This window comes from Microcaecilia unicolor, chromosome 9 (genome assembly GCF_901765095.1).
Source record: "Microcaecilia unicolor chromosome 9, aMicUni1.1, whole genome shotgun sequence".
NCBI classification, from domain to species: domain Eukaryota; kingdom Metazoa; phylum Chordata; class Amphibia; order Gymnophiona; family Siphonopidae; genus Microcaecilia; species Microcaecilia unicolor.
The window spans coordinates 88,346,416-88,368,785 of NC_044039.1; the positions used below are offsets into that span (position 1 = coordinate 88,346,416).

The 22,370-nt window shown below is 42.2% G+C and overlaps 1 protein-coding gene across 1 annotated transcript in view; it reads left to right on the plus strand.

The window, feature by feature from the left end:
* RYR3 (ryanodine receptor 3) overlaps positions 1-22,370 on the plus strand; it is a 743,078-nt gene that overhangs the window by 585,824 nt on the left and 134,884 nt on the right. The window contains 5 exon segments of the mRNA XM_030213678.1: positions 4,020-4,096; positions 10,190-10,263; positions 10,532-10,549; positions 15,553-15,633; positions 21,546-21,634. Coding sequence (XP_030069538.1) covers positions 4,020-4,096; positions 10,190-10,263; positions 10,532-10,549; positions 15,553-15,633; positions 21,546-21,634 — 339 coding nt within the window.

Sequence of the window (22,370 nt, forward strand, 5' to 3'; positions counted from 1 at the left end):
TATTCCTAGAAGAATGGCCACACAAACATCCCCACAAAGCAGAGGGGCAGCCTTGTGGTTAGTGCAGTGGCCTTTAATCCAAGGGTCCCAGGTTCAAATCCCATTTTAACTCTTTTATTTTGTAATTGTGAGCCCTCTAGCAACATAAAAATACATACTGTACCTGAATGTAGACCACTTCAGTAGCCTTCAGGCTTGCAGGTGGCTTATATAAGTATTCTGTTTCTGGATGCCACTTTGACCATGTTTCCCCTCTTTAAATTTCAAAGCACTGGCCTCGGTTTCTGCACGCACAAACATGGAATTCTCACCATGGTATTTAAGGGACTTCTTCCCTCAGGGTCTGATTACATTTCCAGACTATTTATCCCCTTTATTCCTGTGTGGGCCTTGCTCGCTTCCCAAAGGGCCCCTCTCTCTTTCCACTCATAATCATTTGCGCGTAAATACCACACAACATTCTGCTTTCTTGTGATGCTGGACCACAGCTGTTGAATTCTCTTCCACTGGAGTTTAGACTTAAGCTATCTTTTCAGAAATTCAAGAAACCGATTAAAGCCTGGTGGTTTCAGATTTCTTGCATACCAAACTTAACTCACTCTACTGTCCTATTTGACTGCTAAACTTATCCGGTTAGGTGCTGAATATCAGTGTCTCTACTTAGCTGCTATTCCCATCCCAAAAAGTCTCAGCCATACTCTCCTGTTTAGATTTCCATCTGTTATGACCTGCTTCTCTAGGATTTCTTTCTTTTTTTCTTCATTGTTTTCATATTTTTATCTCCTTTAGTTTATTTAGAATGCTTGTAAACCACTGAGCAGCATCACTGTGTGATGGGCAGTATATGAAATTTGTGGAAATAAATAAATAAAATCATATCTCCCTTTCCTGCTTTTCTTCCAAAGTATACATATTGAGATATTTAAGTCTATCCCCACATGCTTTATGATGAAGACCATTGACCATTTTACTAGCCACCCTCTGGACTGACTCCATCCTGTTTTTGTCTTTTTGAAGGTGTGAGCTCCAGAATTGTAAATAGTACTCTAAGTGGGGTTTCACTAAAGAGTTATACAGAGGTACTACCACCTCCTTTTTCCTGCTGGATATTCCTCTACCGATGCACCCAAGCATCTTTCTAGCTTTTGCCATCGCCTTTTCTACCTGTTTGGCCATTTTAAGATTATCAGATATGATCGACCACAATTCTACTCTTCGCCAGTGTACAAAAGATACCCTTATGTCCCTTCCTTAAGTTTTTGCAGCCCAAATTTATAATGCTGCATTTTTTAGCATTAAATCTTAGCTCCAAAACGCTACCCTATGCAGATTGTGGTATCAGCCAGAAAGAAGCAACCCCTTACTAAACAGTCCTTTCATAATATCCCCTACAAAAATGTTTTTTAAAAAACTGACCCAAAAACTAAACCTTGTGGAACACCACTGGTAAAGCCCCTTTCCTCAGAATGAACTCCATTTATTACTCCCCTTTGTCACCTTCCACTTAACCAGTTTCTAACCCAATCAATCACTTTACGGCCCATACCAAAGGCACTCAGTTTCTTTGTTATTTATGTGGAACTTTGTCAAAGGATTTGCTCAAATCTAAGTACACCACATCTAGTGTTCTTCCTCCATCCAAATGCCTGGTCACCAGTCAAAGAAATTAATCAGATTTGTGTGACAAGAGCTACTTGTAGTAAAACCATGTTGCCTTGGGGTTCTGTAATCCACTGGTTTCCAGAAACCTCAGTGCTCTCTATCTTGGAAGCGTTTCAATTAATTTATTTATTACAGGGGTCAGTCTAGCTGGCCTGTAGTTCCCAACCTCCTCCTTACTTTCTACTTTTGTGGAGAGCAACCATATCCGCCCTTCCCCAGTTTTCTGGGACCACTCCTGACTCTAAAGCAGCATTGAAAAGGTCAGACAGTGGAGCCACCAGAACTTTCCTAAGTTCTTGGACCACATAGAACACAGTCCTACCTTTAAGTGGTGTTGCTTAGGCAGTTAACTGCACTTAACCGCAGAAAAGATATCCGGCCGCATAGACATGGATATTCAGTGCCAGTGCCCAGACGTGGAGGGGCATAATCGAACGGAAACGCCTATCTTCATGGGCGTTTATCTCCGAGAACGGGTCCATGAAGGGGCGGGCCAAACCGTATTTTCGAAAAAATGGACGTTTTTGAGCTGGGCGTTTGTTTTTTTTAGCGATAATGGAAACTAAAAACGCCCAGCTCAAAAACGTCCTAATCTGAGCCATTTGGTCGTGGGAGGGGCCACGATTGGTAGTACACTGGCCCCCCTGATATGCCAGGACACCAACTGGGCACCCTAGGTCAGTGCGGTGGACTTCAGAAAAAGCTCCCACATGCATAGCTCCCTTACCACGGGTGCTGAACACCCAACCCCCCTCCCCCAAACCCCACAAATGTACAACACTACCATAGCTCTTAGGGGTGAAGGGGGCACCTACATGTGGGTACAGTGGGTTTTGGAGACCTCCCATTTACCAGCACAAGTGTTACAGGTTGCGGGGTGATGGGCCTGGGGCTACCTGGCTGAAGTGCACTGCGGTACCCACTAAAAGTGCTCCAGGGACCTACATACACGCAAGCCTCTAGGACTGGTTGCTGCTATATAACATTGGCACACCAGTTGACACCTGAAGACTAATCTCTCCGAAAACGCCCTTTATTGGAATAACCGCGTTTACTCACAGTTAACTGCAGATCAGAAGTTGTGCCCCACTGGCAACGAGTCTCCCTGGTACTGAGATGAGCAGTAGGTCAGAGCTGGCAGAATGGTGTACAATGCCCTCTTTCAGCCACATTCAAGGGAAGAACTAAGTTCTGTAACGTGGCTAACACAGGAAAGGGAACTAAAACTGGCTTACAAAAATGGCCACTACCTCATGGACTACCGGAAACACAACAGGGCACACTCTGACCCAGTAGGCAGGGGGAAAAGCACCATGGGAGAAGAGCCTACCAACATCGTGAGACTGTAACACAAGCTAATGAAATCACGGAGCCCAATACCCTACACTCACCACAATGCAATGCTGATGTGACCCTCTACTGCACCCGAGAGCCACATCTGACCCAGGGAAAGGCTGTGACAGGATCGAACACATTCTGCTGTCATGGAGGTGGGTACGGCATTTGAGGCTGGCATACAGGCTGGAAAAAAGTTTTTTAAGTGGAGTTTTTTTGGTGGGAGGGGGTTAGTGACCACTGGGGGAGTCCGGGGAGGTCATCCCCGGTTCCTTCCAGTGGTCATCTGGGCAGTTGGAGCACTTTTTATGGGACTTGTACGTGAAAAAAAAGGGTAAAAAAAAGTGACCCAAAATCGCGGTAAAAACGCCTTTTTTTCGATTATCAGCTAAAGACGCCCATCTCTCCTCAGCTGATAACCACGCCCCAGTTCCGCCTCCACCATGCCTCCGACACGCCCCGTCAACTTTATTCATTTCCGCGACGGAAACGCCCAAAATCGGCTTTTGATTATACCGATTTGGGCGCCTTTGTGAGACAAACGTCTATCTCACGATTTAGGTCGCACTATAGGCGTTTTTCTCTTTCGAAAATAAGCTGGATAGTCTGTCATTGAATAAGTGTCAACCTTGCCCAAGTATTGCTGTACATTATCATTTGTGCTCACTGTACTCATCATAGCAGGCCTTGGTAATAATTTTGGAAGCAAGACTGCAGAAGTCAAGGATTAAAAATATGGTAGATCCTGTACGATTTTCAGAAGACTGTGTTCACAAGGAGCTAGCAAAACTAAAGGTAGACAAAGTGATGCCACTACTACTACTACTACTTAACATTTCTAGAGCGCTACTAGGGTTACGCAGTGCTGTACAAGTTAACAAAGAAGGACGGTCCCTGCTCAAAGGGCCAAATACTCTTTATGTGCTATCTAATGTATTATTGTGTTATTTCCTAGCCGACTCTACCAGCATCATATGAAGATTGCTTGTTGTTATTGTAGTTGTATTTTTTTATATATATAGAAAATGCTGGACTACCTGAAGGAGAAGAGAGATGCTGGATTCTTCCAGGGCTTATCAGGCCTAATGCAGTCTTGCAGGTTTGTGCTTGAAATTTTTATCTCTAGAGGTGGCGATGTGCCCTTTGTGATCTAAAATTCTTTGCAAAACAATAAACAAGCAACAGGTTGGATTATATAATGTTCAAGATTGTAATCCTTTTTTCAGGCTTCAGTCAGCATTGGTAATGAGGCTCCACAACTCAATAGCATAAGAAGGCATTCAATTTGTACTAGCAATGGGAAATGTGGCACTTTATTCACAATAACACACATGAAAAGGGTTATAGATTGATGCAATTGACTTTACTTATGGTTTTCAAGATATGCTGGGTGGGGGGACTGCTATTATATAGCACAGAGGCATCCAGACCTTTTCAGTAGTGGGCCACGTGTATTCTCTCACCTACTGATGGTCATATAAACTTTTTATTCTTTGGTTACAAGGTAAACTGAGATAAAATGGACTTACCCCTAAACAAATATACCACTAAGGAATGATCATTTCATTACCTTTTAGATGGTCAAAAGTCTCAAATATACCACTAAAGAAATTATCACTTTATTCCTTTTAGTTGGCCAAAAGACTCAATAAAATATCTTGGTGCCTCATTTTGCATTACATTGGAATATACTATGGCTGAAAATAGAGATGAGTTGCATAATTTAGTCAATGAGCATACACCTAAGTGTTCCTTTTATTCCTATCATGGTGGGGTAGACTGGAGACCATTAAGATAAAATATAATTCAGCATGGGTACTATCATTAAGAGTTATTCCATGTTTATTTCCTGCTACTATTTATAGTAACTTGGAGCAGTCATTGGCTACATTTATGTGAAATAATAAAACATCTAGAATAGCTCTGCAATGCATAAGTTAAAGCTATCAAAATATAAAGGTGGTGTGAATTATCCTGATTTTCGCCAGTATCATTTAACCTTATACTAAGAGCAGGAGCCTTATGATTTGGCTATGGCAACAAACTATACAGAGATGAGTTTACTTTCTACAGGGCGGTGATGCACACAAATTTCACAGAGGTGGATCTAACAGAGGTGGATCTAACAGAGTTGGTTTTCAGACCTGATTCAGATAGATGTAGAAGGTACTTGAGCAGTTTGGACAAGAAAAAGGGTCTAGAGGCTTTCAGTCAGGGCATCCATTGGGTTCGCATACGACTAGTTCTACTGTTGTTTCAGCTTTCAATCGTGCTGGGCTCTGTGTCTTGATCAGGGGAGACAATCTGTGCAACCCATCCACAGCTTGAAACCAAGCGTAGATTGAATAGATTGTCTCCCCTGAACAAGACACAGAGCCCAGCACGATTGAAAGCTGAAACAACAGTAGAACTAGTCGTATGTGAACACAATGGATGCCCTGAGCATGGTTTGGAAATCTGGATAACCCTGAAGGGGTAATGCGAGGACAATCATTTTGAGTGCACGCAGCAGCGTTGCTAATCGCTGTGAAGATAAAGTCTCATGGTGATCTGTTAACAGAGGTGGACTATTTTTTGATTCCACGGAGTAGAATAAGCTGTTATATGCTTTTGTTAAGCAATATTCATTAAGTAGGGGCATGCAGACGGTGAATGAATTAAAAGGGTGAATGTGAGCGGGAGCTGGTGTGCTTGTGAAAGGTGGGAGGGACTCTGGTTAACCCTAGGAGTTGAATTGTATTGTTACATGATCATGTACTAATAAATTAATGAGCTATTTTAATGAATTTCAGAGTACAGATTTGTATGTAAGATAAAAACATATGCCACATCAACTATCTCTACTATTCTTTCCTCTTCCCTAAAGATCCTCTATGCTTTTCCCATGCTTCTTGAATTCAGATTCAATATTCATCTGCACCACCTTCATTTGGAGATTGTTCCATGCATCCACCACTCTTTCTGTAGAGAAGTCTTTCCTTTGAATTATCCTGAGTCTATTCCCTTTCAATTTCTTCCTATTCCCTGTCATTCATTTGCATTTATGTCACAGAGGTATTTTAATCTGTCTTTCATATCTCCCTCTCTTGTCTTTCTTCCAAAGATCACCTGAGCTACTCCTGAGTCCATAGAGACCATTTTTGTGGCTAGAATACTCAGTTCCATTTGTCTGCCAGGGCATTTTTTTCCCTATCAGAAATGTGGCCTTAAGAGTCATCCCATAAGAAATAGCCCAACTCAACATTCTGATAGTTTCCCTACACAGGAAGTTGGATCCTGTTACTCTCTACTTGTTGATGTAGTGCAGGGAAACTTAATTAGACTAGAGTTATTTTGTTGGCTAACCAATTTCCAAAAGTATTTAGAGCTTTCCATATTGCCCTTAACTCTGAAACAAAAACGTGTTCCAGGTCCTTATTTCTAGCATGAGACATAATCCTCCAATCTTCATCATGATCAGGAAGTACTTGGAGTAAAATCCATGCCAGTGTGTGGCTGAATATCAGAGGAAGTCAGCCTTAAGTTAAGTTTCCTCCCCCATTGCCCTGAAGATTCACACCAGTGCAGCAGATACGGAATCCAAGGTCCTTTAAGATCTTGAGGTCAACAGATCTCTTTCAGGCAATGGGGTGAGGAGTAATGGTTGGAACACTCTTTGTACTTACATCAACAGCATCAAAGCTGAGGCATCACATCAAGCAAGAAGACATTCCTAGTACTTATCAATCTTTTTATTGAGCTCCTCCTTGAAAATTGCCAATACCAAAGGCACACAGAGGCCAGTAGGGGCAGTTATGTCTTTCTGAGTAATTTGTGGAGTGTTGGTAATGTGGTCTTGGAGGCTGTTGCAGTTCCACTGTCACTGAAGGGAATGAGCAGCCCTCTGTGCGGGATCACTTCAAGAATGTGAAGCCTTGATGCTGTCAACGCTATGCTCTGACAGGATACAATGCCAGGGCTTCTTGGTCATTTCCCAAAGCTTGGCATTATAGGTCCTCAGGATCAGTGAAGAAGAGAACAAATGCTTACTCTTTGGACAGGAATAAGTCAATGTATAATGGCAATGGATATTATCGATGCCCAATGTACAGGGTGATCAATACACTCTTGATGCTGATGCTTAACCCTTACTTTATGCACAAGTTCCATATTTACATACCTATACCCCATGTAAGCCTTTTAAAATTGTCTTCTTGGACAGTTAAAGCTGGCCAGAAAAGGGGCAAAAATTTAAGGAGGTCATTGTTGGAAGTTTGTGTGGCTTTTATAAATGTAACATTTATATGTGTCAATCACCAACACACATAAGTCTACAGCACACGTGGAGGGGCATAATCGAACGCAAACGCCTATCTCCATGGGCGTCTATGTCCGAAAATGGGTACGTGAAGACGCGGGACAGACTGTATTTTTGAAAAAATGGACGTTTTTCAACTGGGCGTTTTTTTTTTTTTAGCGATAATGGAAACTAAAAACGTCCAGCTCAAAAACGTCCTAATCCGAGCCATTTGGTCGTGGGAGGGGCCACAATTCGTAGTACACTCGCCCCCTTGACATGCCAGGACACCAACTGGGCACCCTAGAGGTCAGTGTGGTGGACTTCAGACAACACTCCCACATGCATAGCTCCCTTACCACGGGTGCTGAGCCCCAACCCCCTCCCCCAAAACCCACTACCCACAAATGTACAACACTACCATAGCTCTTAGGGGTGAAGGGGACACCTACATGTGGGTACAGTGGGTTTTGGAGGCCTCCCATTTACCAGCACAAGTGTTAAAGGTAGGGGGGATGGTCCTGGGTCCACCTGGCTGAAGTGCACTGCGGTACCCACTAAAAGTGCTCCAGGGACCTGCATACATGCAGGCCTCTAGGACTTGTTGCTGCTATATAACATTGGCACACCAGTTGACACCTGAAGACTAATCTCTCTGAAAAACGTCCTGTATTGGAATAAGCACGCTTACAGTTAACTGCAGATCAGAGGTTGTGCCCCACTGGCAATGAGTCTCCCTGGTACTGAGATTAGCAGTAGGTCCGAGCTGGCAGAATGGTGTACAATGCCCTCTTTCAGCCACATTCAAGGTAAGAACTAAGTTCTGTAACGTGGCTAACACGTGAAAGGGATCTAAAACTGGCTTACAAAAATGGCCACTACCTCATGGACTACCGGAAACAAAACAGGGCACACTCTGACCCAGTAAGCAGGGGGAAAAGCACCATGGGAGTAGAGCCTACCAACTACCAACATCATGAGCATTTAGCACAAGCTAGTGGAATCACGGAGCCCAATACCCTACACCCACGACACTGCATTGCTGATGTGACTCTGCAATGCGCATAACAGAAAAGGTGTCACACTCACCCGAGAGCCACATCAGAACCAGGGAAAGGCTGTCACAGGATAGAACACATTCTGCTGTCATGGAGGTGGGTACGGCATTTGAGGCTGGCATACAGGTTGGAAAAAAAGTTTGTAAAGTGGGTTTTTTTGGTGGGAGGGGGTTAGTGACCACTGGGGGAGTCCGGGGAGGTCATCCACGATTCTCTCCAGTGGTCATCTGGTCAGTTGGGGTACTTTTTTGGGACTTGTTCGTGAAAAAAAAGGGTCCACAAAAAGTGACCCAAAATCGTGGTAAAAACGCCTTTTTTTCGATTATCAGCTAAAGACGCCCATCTCTCCTCGGCCGATAACCACGCCCCTGTTCCGCCTTCACCACTCCTCCGACACGCCCCCATCAACTTTACCCGTTTCCGCAAAGGATTGCAGTTGGAAACGCCCAAAATCAGCTTTCGATTATACCAATTTGGGCGCCCACTGGAGAAAGACGCCCATCTCCCGATTTGGGTCGCAGTATAGGCATTTTTCTCTTTCGATTATAAGCAGGATAGTTTCCAAGGAGGTATGTTTTGGGCAGGCCAGAAAAATATGCATGTAGTTCTGATTTTACAAAGCAATACAAGCATGCTTTTATTAAAAAAAAAAGTCTCAGTAAATTGCTCATTTGAACTTGGAGTTTACAGAAGAGAATGAGGATGCAATTGTGCTTACATCTGTGGTGATTGAAACCACCTCAAATTTAAAAAAATAGTTTTTTTTTTCTTGGCTCCATAATTGGCTTTTCTTGGATGACCATTTTTTTATTGGCACTTACAGATTCAATATGTCAAGTGATCCCACTCTTTATTTGAATTTGTTTCACACTAAAATGACAGTTCCTGGTGATCATGCCAGCACGTTCACATGGATTTCCCATTGTTCTTATACATTTATGTATTTGTTACTTTTGTATCCCATATTTTCCCACCTATTTGCAGTCTCAATGTGGCTTACGTAGTACCATAAGGCGTTCGCCAAGTTGTTTGATAACAAATACAATGTTATATTGTGGTCAAATGAGGTAGGTGTGTGTCAGGCACCATGAGGGTCAAAGGGAATGAAGATTGTATATTGTCCAGTACGATCATTGGTTATGCAGTGTTGCTGGGTGTGGGGATTTACGGTGGATCGGTGGGGTAAGCCTTTTTGAAGAGGTTGGTTTTTAGTGATTTCCTGAAGTTTGGATGGTCATGGATTGTTTTCACAGCTTCTGGGAGTCCATTCCATAGTTATGCGCATATGTAGGATATTTTTCAAAAGGCTTCATGCTCATCAAGTCTTTTGTAAAACACTTGGGGAACAGTTCATATCAAAACCAGGACCTAGTGAAATATGTGATGGTGTAGTTTGAGACTCTAATCCAGTGGTAGCTTTCTGTAAAGTGCTGAAGTCCCTGTCACCTTGTCCCATGGGTGTGTGGAGCAGGAAAGCCAGCAACGTCTGTGCTGATCTCTGTGTTGAGAGTGGGAGCAGCAGGAATTACACTCTAGCTGTTTTTGCTTATGTATTGTGATGGTTCAGGCAATCATCTTTTAGCACATATGTCCTTGTTCAACCCTCCTGTAAATATCTATCCCTTGGAAAATGTTTTGAATAAAGAATAAGAAGAAACATCCTTGTGATCTTCAGGCAGAATGATTCACCCTGTGGTCCAGTGTTTAATAGTAGTCCTTTTAGAAGCATAGGATGCACCTTCTTCTTCCTTTCATACAAGAGATAACTATGAGTGAGATCAGCAACCTTTCTGCACTCTGCACATATCACTTATATATTCTACCTTCCTGAAGCTCTTTTCCTTTTGTTTGATTTCAGTGTTCTGGATTTGAATGCCTTTGAGAGGCAGAATAAAGCAGAAGGCCTTGGAATGGTGACTGAAGAAGGAACATGTAAGTATCTGGCAAAGTAAAAACAAAGCCATTTCTTTCAAAAAGTGAGAAAACATTTTTAAGGAGAAAGATCACCTTGTCTGGGGCCATTCATTCAGGTTTCATTTGTAAACTTAAGGTTGACATGAGTCACAATGAAGAGTTATTTTTGTAGCATCCTGCATGATAAGTATACATAAGAGGTGAATTAAATATTTTAAGGAAGTTGTTATTTTCCTCTTGACTTACAATCTCTTCTCTCTTTCTTCTCCTTGACATGGGACCTTAGTGATCGTCCGTGAGCGGGGTACGTTTCAGTGTACACTGTTAATGCACCATTCATTGGTAATCCTAGAAAACCACTTCTCTAATTGAATGTCTGTTCAAACTTCTTTTAGATGTGGCTTTGATAACAGTTTGCTGATTAACTAATGCATGTGTTTTCATCTCTGCTGTATCCACTGCCATCACTTCAATTATTGCAACATATCTCATATTCATCCACTACTAGGTAGCATGTCACCCAGCTTTCATTTGAGGGCTGTACTGAATAGTTTTATGGTTTTTCAAATCAATGCAGAAAGTTAGCTTTCAACAATAAAAAAAATATGTACTTCAAAGTATGATATATTTAAGACAAAAAAAAACACTGAGTTCAATTGAACAGTTCCTTGAGGCACTTAAAAGAAAAGCATCCTTATGAAAGCCAAATCTAATTTATAGTGTTTCCCTAATTTTAAAATCAAAAGCATTCTAAAATGTGTGTTGGGGGAGGAGAATCTGAGCAGTTTGATACATCTAGAGTGTATGTCAGTATTATGAAGGATGATTTTGACTATAAGTACTGTGTGTGCATTTCATTCACTGGGATAAGTGATATGTATGTCTGTCACTGTTTAGCTGTGATCAGTGCTGTATGCTTGTCTCCCTGAAGTCCATTGTTCTGTCGTACCCCTCCCCCGATATTGAAAACCATTTAATCGGTCAGGAACAGTACTTGGCTAGTTAAATAGCACTTGAACAGCTATCTGGCGATACTCAGCAGGGGATAGCCAGTTATCCCCCACTGAATATTCCTAGTTAGCACCTAGGAAATAACTGGCTATATTGGCCGATATAGCTGGCTGTCCCCAAATATTCAATTCATATTCACATATTATAAGCAGCCACATCGGGCAGCTTATAAGTACGTAAGTACATAAGTATTGCCATATTGGGAAAGACCAAAGGTCCATCAAGCCCAGCATCCTGTCTCCAACAGTGGCCAATCCAGGTCACAAATACCTGGCAAGATCCCAAAAAAGTACAAAACATCCTATACTGCTTATCCCAGAAATAGTGGATTTTCCCCAAGTCCATTTAATAATGGTCTATGGACTTTTCCTTTAGGAAGCCGTCCAAACCTTTTTTAAACTCCACTAAGCTAACTGCCTTTACCACATTCTCTGGCAACGAATTCTAGAGTTTAGTTACACGTTGAGTGAAGAAACATTTTCTCCGATTCATTTTAAATTTACTACATTATAGCTTCATTGCATGCCCCCTAATCCTAGTATTTTTGGAAAGCGTAAACAGACACTTCACCTCTACCCATTCAACTCCACTCATTATTTTATAGACCTCTATCATATCTCCCCTCAGCCGCCTTTTCTCCAAGCTGAAGAGCCCTAGCCGCTTTAGTCTTTCATCATAGGGAAGTCGTCCCAACCCCTTTATCATTTTCATCGCCCTTCTCTGTACCTTTTCTAATTCCACTATATCTTGTTTGAGATGCGGTGACCAGAATTGAACACAATATTCGAGGTCCGGTTGCAATACAAAAAGATGTAATAGAGCAATACAAAGGCATTATAATATCATCATTTTTGTTTTCTATTCCTTTCCTAATAATACCTAACATTCTATTTGCTTTCTTAGCCGCAGCAGCACACTGAGCAGAAGGTTTCAATGTATCATCAACGACGACACGTAGATCTCGTTCTTGGTCTGTGACTCCTAACGTGGAACCTTGCATGACGTAGCTATAATTCGGGTTCCTCTTTCCCACATGCATCACTTTGCACTTGCTCACATTAAACGTCATCTGCCATTTAGATGCCCAGTCTCCCAGTCTCGTAAGGTCCTCTTGTAATTTTTCACAATCCTCCCGCTGGAAAAAGCCCTTGTTAGCAGACTATTTATCGATTATCTGGCGTCACGCAGGATATGCTATTTTGAGCTGCTCATGCAGGTTTTTTATGAAGCAAATTCCTTGTATTCTTGTCCTGTTATATTATTTGATACCGCTCTTATTTAAGAAAGATACAGACTAGCCCCTGACGCAGCCCTATCGTTGGGCGAAACACGGCCTGTGTCGGGCATTTGTCTTATACACGGTATCTTCAATAAAGTTTTTTTTGGATATTATACTGATCTGCTTGTTTGTTTTCCATGTTGGATTTTGCAGATCGGTTGCCTTACTGTTTTCTGGGACCCTTATGTACTAATTTCCTTTAACATTTCTGTATCCGTCTGTTCATCCTGTCCAGGCGGACAGTAGTACACTGCTATCACTATCCTTTTCCCTTTTACACATGGAATTTCAATCCACAGTGATTCCAAGAAGTGTTTTGTTTCCTGTAGAATTTTCAATCTATTTGATTCAAGGCTCTCGTTAATATACAATGCTACCCCTCCACCAATTTGATCTACCCTATCACTACGATATAATTTGAACCCCTGTATGACAGTATCCCACTGGTTATCCTCCTTCCACCAGGTCTCAGAGATGCCTACTATATCTAATTTTTCATTTAGTGCAATATATTCTAACTCTCCCATCTTATTTCTTAGGCTTCTGGCATTCGCATATAGACATTTCAAACTATGTTTGTTGTTCCTATTTACAACATGCTTGACAGTATTAATTTGCAATCTTTTGTCTGATTTTTATTTTTATTTAAGGACACCTGATCTACTACGGTCTCTTTTGCAACCTCACTATCAGGATATCCTATCTTCCCTGTTTTGGTGATATCTTTGAAAGATACCTTATCCTGAACCATGCGCTTTTGAGCGACTGTCGGCCTCCCCCCCCCCCCCCCCCCATTTCTAGTTTAAAAGCTGCTCTATCTCCTTTTTAAATGCCGATGCCAGCAGCCTGGTCCCACCCTGGTTAAGGTGGAGCCCATCCTTTCGGAATAGGCTACCCCTTCCCCAGAATGTTGCGCAGTTCCTAACAAATCTAAAACCCTCCTTCCTGCACCATCATCTCATCCATTCATTGAGACTCCGGAGCTCTGCCTGTCTCTTGGGCCCTGCGCGTGGAACGGGTGGCATTTCAGAAAATGCTACCCTAGAGGATCTGGATTTGAGCTTTTTACCTAAGAGCCTAAATTTGGCTTCCAGAACCTCTCTCCCACATTTTCCTATGTCATTGGTACCTACATGTACCAAGACAGCCGGCTCCTCCCCAGCACTATCTAAAATACTATCTAGGTGATGTGTGAGATCTGCCACCTTCGCACCAGGCAGGGAAGTCACCAGGCGATCCTTACGTCCACCAGCCACCCAGCTATCTATATGTCTAATGATCGAATCACCAACTACAACAGCTGTCCTAACCCTTTCCTCCCGGGCAGCACTTGGAGATGTATCCTCAGTGTGAGAGGATAGTACATCTTAGTACAGCTTAAATAGCTGATATATCTTTAGCCAGTTTAATGTTAACTGGCTATCTTTGAATATTGATGTAGCCGGTTAACTTTAAACAGGCTAAAATAAACCGACAATTCAATACCAGTCACCAGAAACGGTCCAGCAATGAATATCCGGGCTGACCACCGACCATGGGAATTAACTGGGCTCCCTCCCGTGGTCTGAATATCAACCCCATAGTTTACACAGTTGACTATGTAGTTGTCTTAAGTATTTGGGAGAAATGAGCCATATCAAGCACATTAAAGGCAATTGTATAATTAGGCATCTGCAGTTATGCACCCCTTTACAACCATAAATGCTGAGAAAATTAGTACTTGCAGGCATAAGCACCCCCAAATCCTATTTTATAAGGGCACATGTAACTACTATAGCGTGCAATGGCAAGTGGGTATACAGTCCATTCTCACTATCCGTGCGTTTGATAGTCACTGATTCGTTTATTCACGGCCATGCACAGTGTAGTACAAGTGCAAATGAAAGTGTGTTCCTATGAAGCTGAAGATATTCATAGAGCTGTGTGTGAGTATTGTTATACCAAAAGACTGTATATACTGTACTTTTACAAAAAAACTGTGTATAAAATACCTTTATAAAATGCACAGTATGATAAGTGAGCTGTTCTTTACAAGAAGGGTCCACGAAAGGAAGAGTTTATGGTGTAAGGTAGCCAAAGGATACAGTGAACAGGGTCACACAGGAACCTAACCTCCCTTTTCCCATAGGATCAATAGTTCCATATTCATGTTTTCAGTATTCATGGGGTTTTCTAGGAACCTTATCCCAGCGAATAGCAAGAAAAGCCTGTATATGTGGATGAAGCAGAGAATGCTGTAAGTTATGTGCTCTATGATTACATTTGGCTGGTATAAACTGCTGGAAGGTAAATATTGGGCACACTGATGGCAGGTTATGCTTGCATTCTGTAAAGGCATCTTGGCACACAGATACCATTACAGAATAGGTGTTCACTCCCAGATTCTATAGAGGCTGCCCATGTTTGTGCATGGATCCCAGATCTGCTTGCAAATTAATTAGTTAATGAGCCATTAACAATCAATTATGATGTTAATTGGCACTAATTAGGACCTACACACTGATCTGCCTATTCACTTTTCTATAACACTGTGTGCCTGAATTGTCTCATGTGCAACTCAAGAGGGGTCAGAGGAGGAGCATGAGCAGGTCAGGGGTGTTCCCAAAATGTAGGTTCACTGTTATAGATAGAGGGTCATTTACCTGCCAATTGCCTTTAATTGCATGCCAGCATTTATAGCAGGTTTCAGCAGGTGTAAGTCTTCTGTGCCCAAATCTAGGCTTGTGAATCCATGCTAGCACTGTTCTATAAAGATTGCTTAGCGCTACGCAACCTTTCTAGAACTGGCATTTAGCGCAGATATTAACGGCAACTGTCTTTTGGTGCCATTTACTGAATCTGGCCGTCAGTGTGTGGCATCAGGATGTCTAACAGAAGGTGCCCAGTTATAGCAGTGCCTCCATTCAATACAGTCATATAGGTCCCATCGAAAGAGAGTTGATTATATAAAGGAGACTGTCTCTGCTTTATGGCATCATTACCAATGTTATTGATTTCATGCCTCCTATCTTTTCAAGGTGAGAAAGTGCTTCAGAATGATGAGCTTACTCGGGATCTGTTTAGATTTTTACAGCTTCTCTGTGAAGGTCATAACAATGGTATGTAAATTGTCCAATCCTCAGAGTAGAATTCTAATGTTTTTAACTTTTCTGCTTTATTTCAGTTTTTTTCCTTACTCCTGCATCCTGCATATTAATAACTTTAGAAGTTGCCTTTTAGCCATTGTAAAAAGTGATTTCACCTGTGCTAAACAAAGAATTCCATTATGTGCCGATGACCAGAAGCAAACGTGGGCACTAGAGGCTATTAGCGCCATACTAGCGCCTGCATTTGCTCCCGTCCCATGATCACAGCCCACAAGTACGTGAAATAAATGTGCTTGCGGGCTCTGACCGCAAGTAGCATGCAAATGCATGCTAAACAGGTCATTTACAATTCCTCCCCAATGCTGAGCAGGCAGTGTGCCAAACATTGGTGCTGCTCCCACAACAAAACCTACACCAGCTTGGAGCTGGTTTTAGGGTTTGCAGAGCATTGGGAGGAATGGAGAGCCCTCTCCAGCATGCATTTGCTTGCTTGCAGGCCCCCAACCCCCCCCCCCACCACCACCACACACACACACACACCCCACTAACCCCCCCCCCCCCCCCCCAAAGATACTATTCCCTAGTGGACCAGTGGCTTTCTCAATTCCTCCACTCCAACCCCCCCCCCCCCCCCCAGGACACAGGGGGACTGGAGGTCTGGTGAATCTCCAGCCCCCCTAACCCCCTTCCTCAACAGCAAAAAGAAATCCCTGGTGGCCCAGTGGCCAACCCTACCCCCACACTCCACCCACCACCCGCCCTGGTGGTGCAGGTCACACAGTGATGTCTCCAATGTAATTTCTGTTCCTTTCCTGTCCCCTTCTTCTCTGCTTTTCTCATGTACTCTGTGGAATGTCCGCTCTGTCTGTAACAAACTTTCCTACATACGCAACCTCTTTATCTCTCGTACTCTCCATCTGCTTGCCCTGAGACTTGGTTTCGCCCTGAAGACTCTGCTTCAGCTGCGGCCCTGTGTTATGGAAGTTACCTTTTCTTCCATACTCCTCGCCTGGCTTGCCAGAGAAGAGATGTTGGGCTATTATTCTCACGCTCTTGTAGATTTCAACCTCTTCTTCCACCTCAGTATCACTGCTTTTCTTCCTTCGAAGTCCACTCCATCTGTCTATTCATTCCTCTACCTCTCCGAGTAACAGTCATTTATCGACCCCCTGATAAGTCCCTTTCATCCATTCTCACTGACTTTGACTCTTGACTTTCCTTGTTTCTTGAACCTTCCTCTCCTTTCCTCATTGCTGGGGATTGTAACATTCATGCTAATGATCCCTCTGACTCTTATGCTTCTCAGTTTCTCACTTTAACATCCTCTTTCAGTCTTCAACTGTGCGCCACTACCCCTACTCACCAGAATGGCCACTGTCTTGATCTTATCTTCTTCTCCATCTGTTCACTCTCCAGATTCTGCACCTCAGCTCTTCCCCTCTCTGACCATCATCCGATAACTTTCACACTTAAACACCTTCCCCCTCCCCCAATCCCGTCCAATTTCCACCAATACATTTAGGAATCTTCAGGTTATTGACTCTTCTGCTCTGTCCTCCAATGTCTCAAACCTCTTGTCAACCACTATGTTATCAAAGTCTGTCAATGAGGCTGTCTCTTCCTATAATACTATCTCTCCTCTTGCTTCTGTAAGGCGTACCAAACCCCAGCCTTGGCTGACCTCTAGAATCCGCTACCTATGTTCCTGTGCCCGATCTGCCGAATGCCTTTGGCTGAAATCCCATGCCTATGCTGACTTCATACATTTCAAATTCTTGCTGACCTCCTTCCAGTCTGCTCTTTCACTTGCCAAACAGGACTACTACATCCAGTTGACAAACTCTCTTGGCTCTAATCCTCAACGTCTCTTTGCCACACTGAACTCTCTTCTCCAATTGCCTTCACCTTCAACTCCCCCTTCACTTTCTCCCCAGACTCTAGCTGAGTTCTTTCATAATAAGGTTCACAAGATTAACCTTGAATTTTCAACCATGTCACCTCCACCTCTCCTTCCCTCATTCCAATCTCTCAACCCTTCTTCAACCCATGCCTCCTTTTCTGAAATCATTGAAGAGGAAACTGCACATTTTCTTTCCTCCTCCAAACTGACTGCCTGTTCCTCTGATCCTATTCCCACCCATCACTTAGAACTATTTCTCCTACTGTCATCCCTTCTATCTGTCATATCCTCAATCTTTCACTTTCCACTGCAAATGTTCTTGGTGCCTTCAAACATGCCATAGTTACACCACTCCTCAAAAAACTTTCATTGGACCCAACCTGTCCTTTCAACTATCACCCCATCTCTCAATCTCCCTCCTCCCTTTCCTATCCAAGATACGTGAATGTGCTGTTCACCACCATTGTCTTGACTTTCTTTCATCTCAAGCTATTTCTGATCCACTTCAATCTGGCTTTCACCCTCGTCATTCAACTGAAACAGCCCTTGCTAAAGTCTCCAATGACCTGTTCCTGGCCAGAACCAAAGGTCTCTATTATATCCTTATCCTTCTCAATCTGTCTGCTGCTTTTGACAGTTGATCACCGCCTACTCCTTGATATGCTGTCCTCACTTGGATTTCAGGGTTCTGTTCTTTCTTGGTTTTCTTCTTATCTCTCCCATCGCACTTTTAGTGTATACTCTGGTGGATCCTCCTCCACTTCTATCCCACTATCAGTTGGTGTACCTCAGGGCTCTGTCTTGGGACTTTTCTCCATCTATACTTCTTCCCTTGGTGCTCTGATCTCATCCCATGGTTTACAGCATCACCTTTATGCTGATGACTCCCAGATCTACCTCTCCATACCAGAAATTTCAGCAGGAATCCAGGCCTAAGTATTAGCCTACCTGTCTGACATTGCTGCCTGGATGGCTCACCACCATCCGAAACTAAACACAACCAAGACTGGGCTTCTAATCTTTTCCCCTAAACCCACCTCTCCTTTTCCCCCCATTCTCTGTCTCTGTGGATAACATTCTCCTCCTCCCTGTCTCATCAGTTCATAACCTTACTCCTCTCTCTCGTTCTCTGCACGTATCCAACAGATTACTAAAACCTGTTGTTTCTTTCTCTATAATATCACTAAAATTTGTCCTTTCCTTTCTGAGCCCACTACCAGAACCTTTATCCACACTCTTATCCTCTCGCTTAGACTATTGCAACTTGCTTCTCACAGGTCTCCCACTAAGCCATCTCTCTCCCCTTCAATTTGTTCAAAATTCTGCTGCACGACATATTCCAGTGTTGCTATGCTCCCATTAGTCCTCTCCTCAGGTCACTTCATTGGCTCCCTATCAGTTTCTGCATACAGTTCAAACTCCTCTTATTGACTTACAAGTGCACTCAATCTGCAGCTCCTCAGTACCTCTCCACTCTTATCTCTCCCTACACTCCTCCCCGGGAACTCCATTCATTGGGTAAATCTCTCGTATCTGTAAACGCTGAAGTTAAAGAAGAAGATGTTGAAAACTTTAAGCTGGACTAAGTACTTTATTTATTTTATATGAAGAAAGAAATGCAAACAAAACTTACATTATAAAAGTAAAACTGAAAAATTATATGATGGATTGATGAGGATTACATGCTCACCCTTACCTATGCCAGTCTCAAAGAAATTAGCCTAGTAGATGATGCACGCGTATCTGATGGATCGAATAGTAAATTAGTAACTGTAAATTAAAATTATTATTGATAAATTACGTTGATAGGAGCTGGGCTAGTTATTGGTGTAGTGTTTTAAAAAACATAATCAACTTAATGCACATGAATCCATAGGTTAGTGCATGCTTGATCAATTTAACATTCAAAACACTGGCTACACCACTGCTTCTGACAATATTCCTGTTAAAGCCACATAAATCTCTAATAATTTAGATTCTGTGTCTAAGTTTAGCTAGGAGGAGCCTCTTTTATTTGTTTTAAATTTTCCTGTTACCTGTTTTGAATAAATGATATTTCCCTCTTATAGTGGACTTGAGGGGTATTTCTTCTTTTATTTTATATCTTTGTCTTGTAATTTGAAGCTTGGATTGATTTATTCCCCTCTGAGCACCCCCCCTACAAACTATCAGTTTGCGCACCCCCCCCCCCCCAGTCCAGCATCTCCTTTCTCTTTTCTCCCTCTCCCCTTCTCCCACCCTGCCCTCTTTTTCAGCCCAGTGCCTTAAAAGGTGAAGAACAAAAGTTTGTTTTTTATTTTTACTCGACAGCTTTTTAATTTATTTGAAAGCTTCCCATATGTAGATATAAATATCATGAAATAAAAGTGAATATCACTAAAACTGCTTAAACATTATTGTAGCTGGTGGAAACAGCACTAATAAAGGCTATATTTTGTGCTCCTTTTTCTGCACTGCTCTATAGAATACAGTATGGCCAAATTTCAGTGAGGATATCCTGTTTACTGATGGGCTCATCTTAACTGTTGCTGTAATCTACCTTGGGAAGCTTGGTTTTATAAAAATTAGAAGTAAAATTAAACTCTCCTTTCATTAGGGCAAATGGAATCACATCTTCACCTCATCTCTTTTATACAAATGGATTATTCTGTTTTGAGCATGTTTCAGGGACAAGTGGTTTTCATAAGTCAAAATAATAAAAATATTTTATTTCATGCAGATCTGTCATTTGCTTAAACATAACTAAATGAGCTATAAGCCCCCAATGCAATCCATTGGTTTGTGTTATACTGTGCCAAAACCTGCCACTCCCCCGCCACAGTTGCCGCTGTTTCCGCTGTCGCCACCATCCCCCTCCCGCATATCACAACCTTCACACACTACACAGTCCTTCCTTGAAGGTCCCGCCCACCCTGGTGGTGTAGTGTCCTCTGCGGCTACGGGGTAGGAATGAATCCCACTCTTTTCTGCACACTGCTGCTATTCCATCTTTTGTTTGCTCTTCTGTGTGTTGAAAAAATGGCTGCCGAGACTTCCTGTGCCTCAGAAGTTGATTTGGGAAGTTTTGGATTGGAAGTCTATGAAGATTATCTACATTTTTGACTGCCTGCCTGACTCATTCTCCAGATAAGGGAAGAGAAAGGGAAATGAGACTTGATATACCGCCTTTCTGAGGTTTTTGCAACTACATTCAAAGCGGTTTACATATATTCAGGTACTTATTTTGTACCAGGGGCAATGGAGGGTTAAGTGGCTTGCCCAGAGTCACAAGGAGCTGCAGTGGGAATCGAACTCAGGTCCCCAGGATCAAAGTCCACTGCACTAACCACTAGGAGTGGTGACAGCCTTTAGTTTGTTTTTTCTGTGCAGTTTTTTTGTGGAACATGCTAGTTTAAGTGCCTAACTCTTGCCAGTAGTGTGTGGGCACATCATGCTAATGTGTTTGCAATTATTTGTGGGGGGTGTTTTTTTCTCCCATATAAGTGGAGTTCTTTTCATTGCTCTTTTTTCTGGTCTCTATGTTAAAACTTTGATAGTTTGACCTATTTAGGGTTTGTTAAAAAGTCTACCACTTGCCCCTGGGTTATTGAGGTTTCTTCTTTTTTAAACTATGGGCCCTGTTTACTAAGCTGCGTTGTAGGCATGCTGTTGTTTTTAGCGTGTGCTAAAAATTAGCACACGCTAATTCTAAAGACACCCATAGGAATATATGGGTGTCTCTAGCATTGTCTTGTGCTAAATTTTAGCGTGCACTAAAAACGCTAGCGCGCCTTAGTAAACAGGGCCTTATATTTGTTGCTGTGGCATGACGTTTCCTCAGCTGTCCCATTAAGCAAAATTTGATATGGTTAGTGATTGATGTGACTTTTGCTTTCAGAATTTATTTATAAAACTACCTCCACATTGTGCATGATGATGTTGTAGAAAGTTATTGTTCCGTCACTCTATGAGTAATAAAGGTAAATGAAACACTCTCTAAAACATAATTACATGGGTGTCACTTCAAAATTGTTCTCTGTTTCAGACTTCCAAAATTTTCTGCGTACTCAGATGGGAAATACTACCACAGTTAACATTATCATCAGCACTGTTGATTATCTCCTTCGCTTACAGGTAAAACTTCAGTAAACATAATCAGCACAGATCAGTATTAAATATTATCTTGCTAAGCTGGAAACTTAGGGTGTCTTTTACTAAGGTGCGCTAGCATTTCTAGCTCTTGCTAACAACCAGCTGGTGCTAAATACTCAGACACTCATCATTTAGCGCCAGATGATTTTTAGCATGAGCTAGAAATGCTAGCGTACTTTAGTAAAATACCCCCTTAGTGTTCAAGAATAAACTTGGCTCGTTTATCTTTGATTTCTATGATTATTAACCCAATCTTGTGGGAAATTATTAAGCTTTAGATTGGTTTCTTTTCTCAGCATGAAATATATTTAGAAAACCTGTGCATTAGGCAACATTTTAAAGATATAGGCAGTTTCCTTTGCTTATAATTAAATTCTGGGTGCTAAGAATTTCCCACCTGTGTCTTTTGGATTAAATGTTCTGGCTATCAGTTGGATTCTTGGTGTAGATCTCATTTCTCTGTTTTTGAGGCAAATTCTTGATGTTCTTATTTTTAAGATTTGATTTTTGGGAATGGATCCTTATTATAGAGTTGCTGCTAGAAGATCTCAATCCACCAGCAGTTGAAAAAGTTGAAGTAGAGAGATTCTAGACTCTTTTCAAAAGGCTTTCCTTGAATCATTGATAAAAGGATCTTTGAGGGTGGGGGTGATAGTGCACCTGATATTCACAACTGGGTAAGAACATACAGTGTGAGTATGTCCACATACAGTATGTT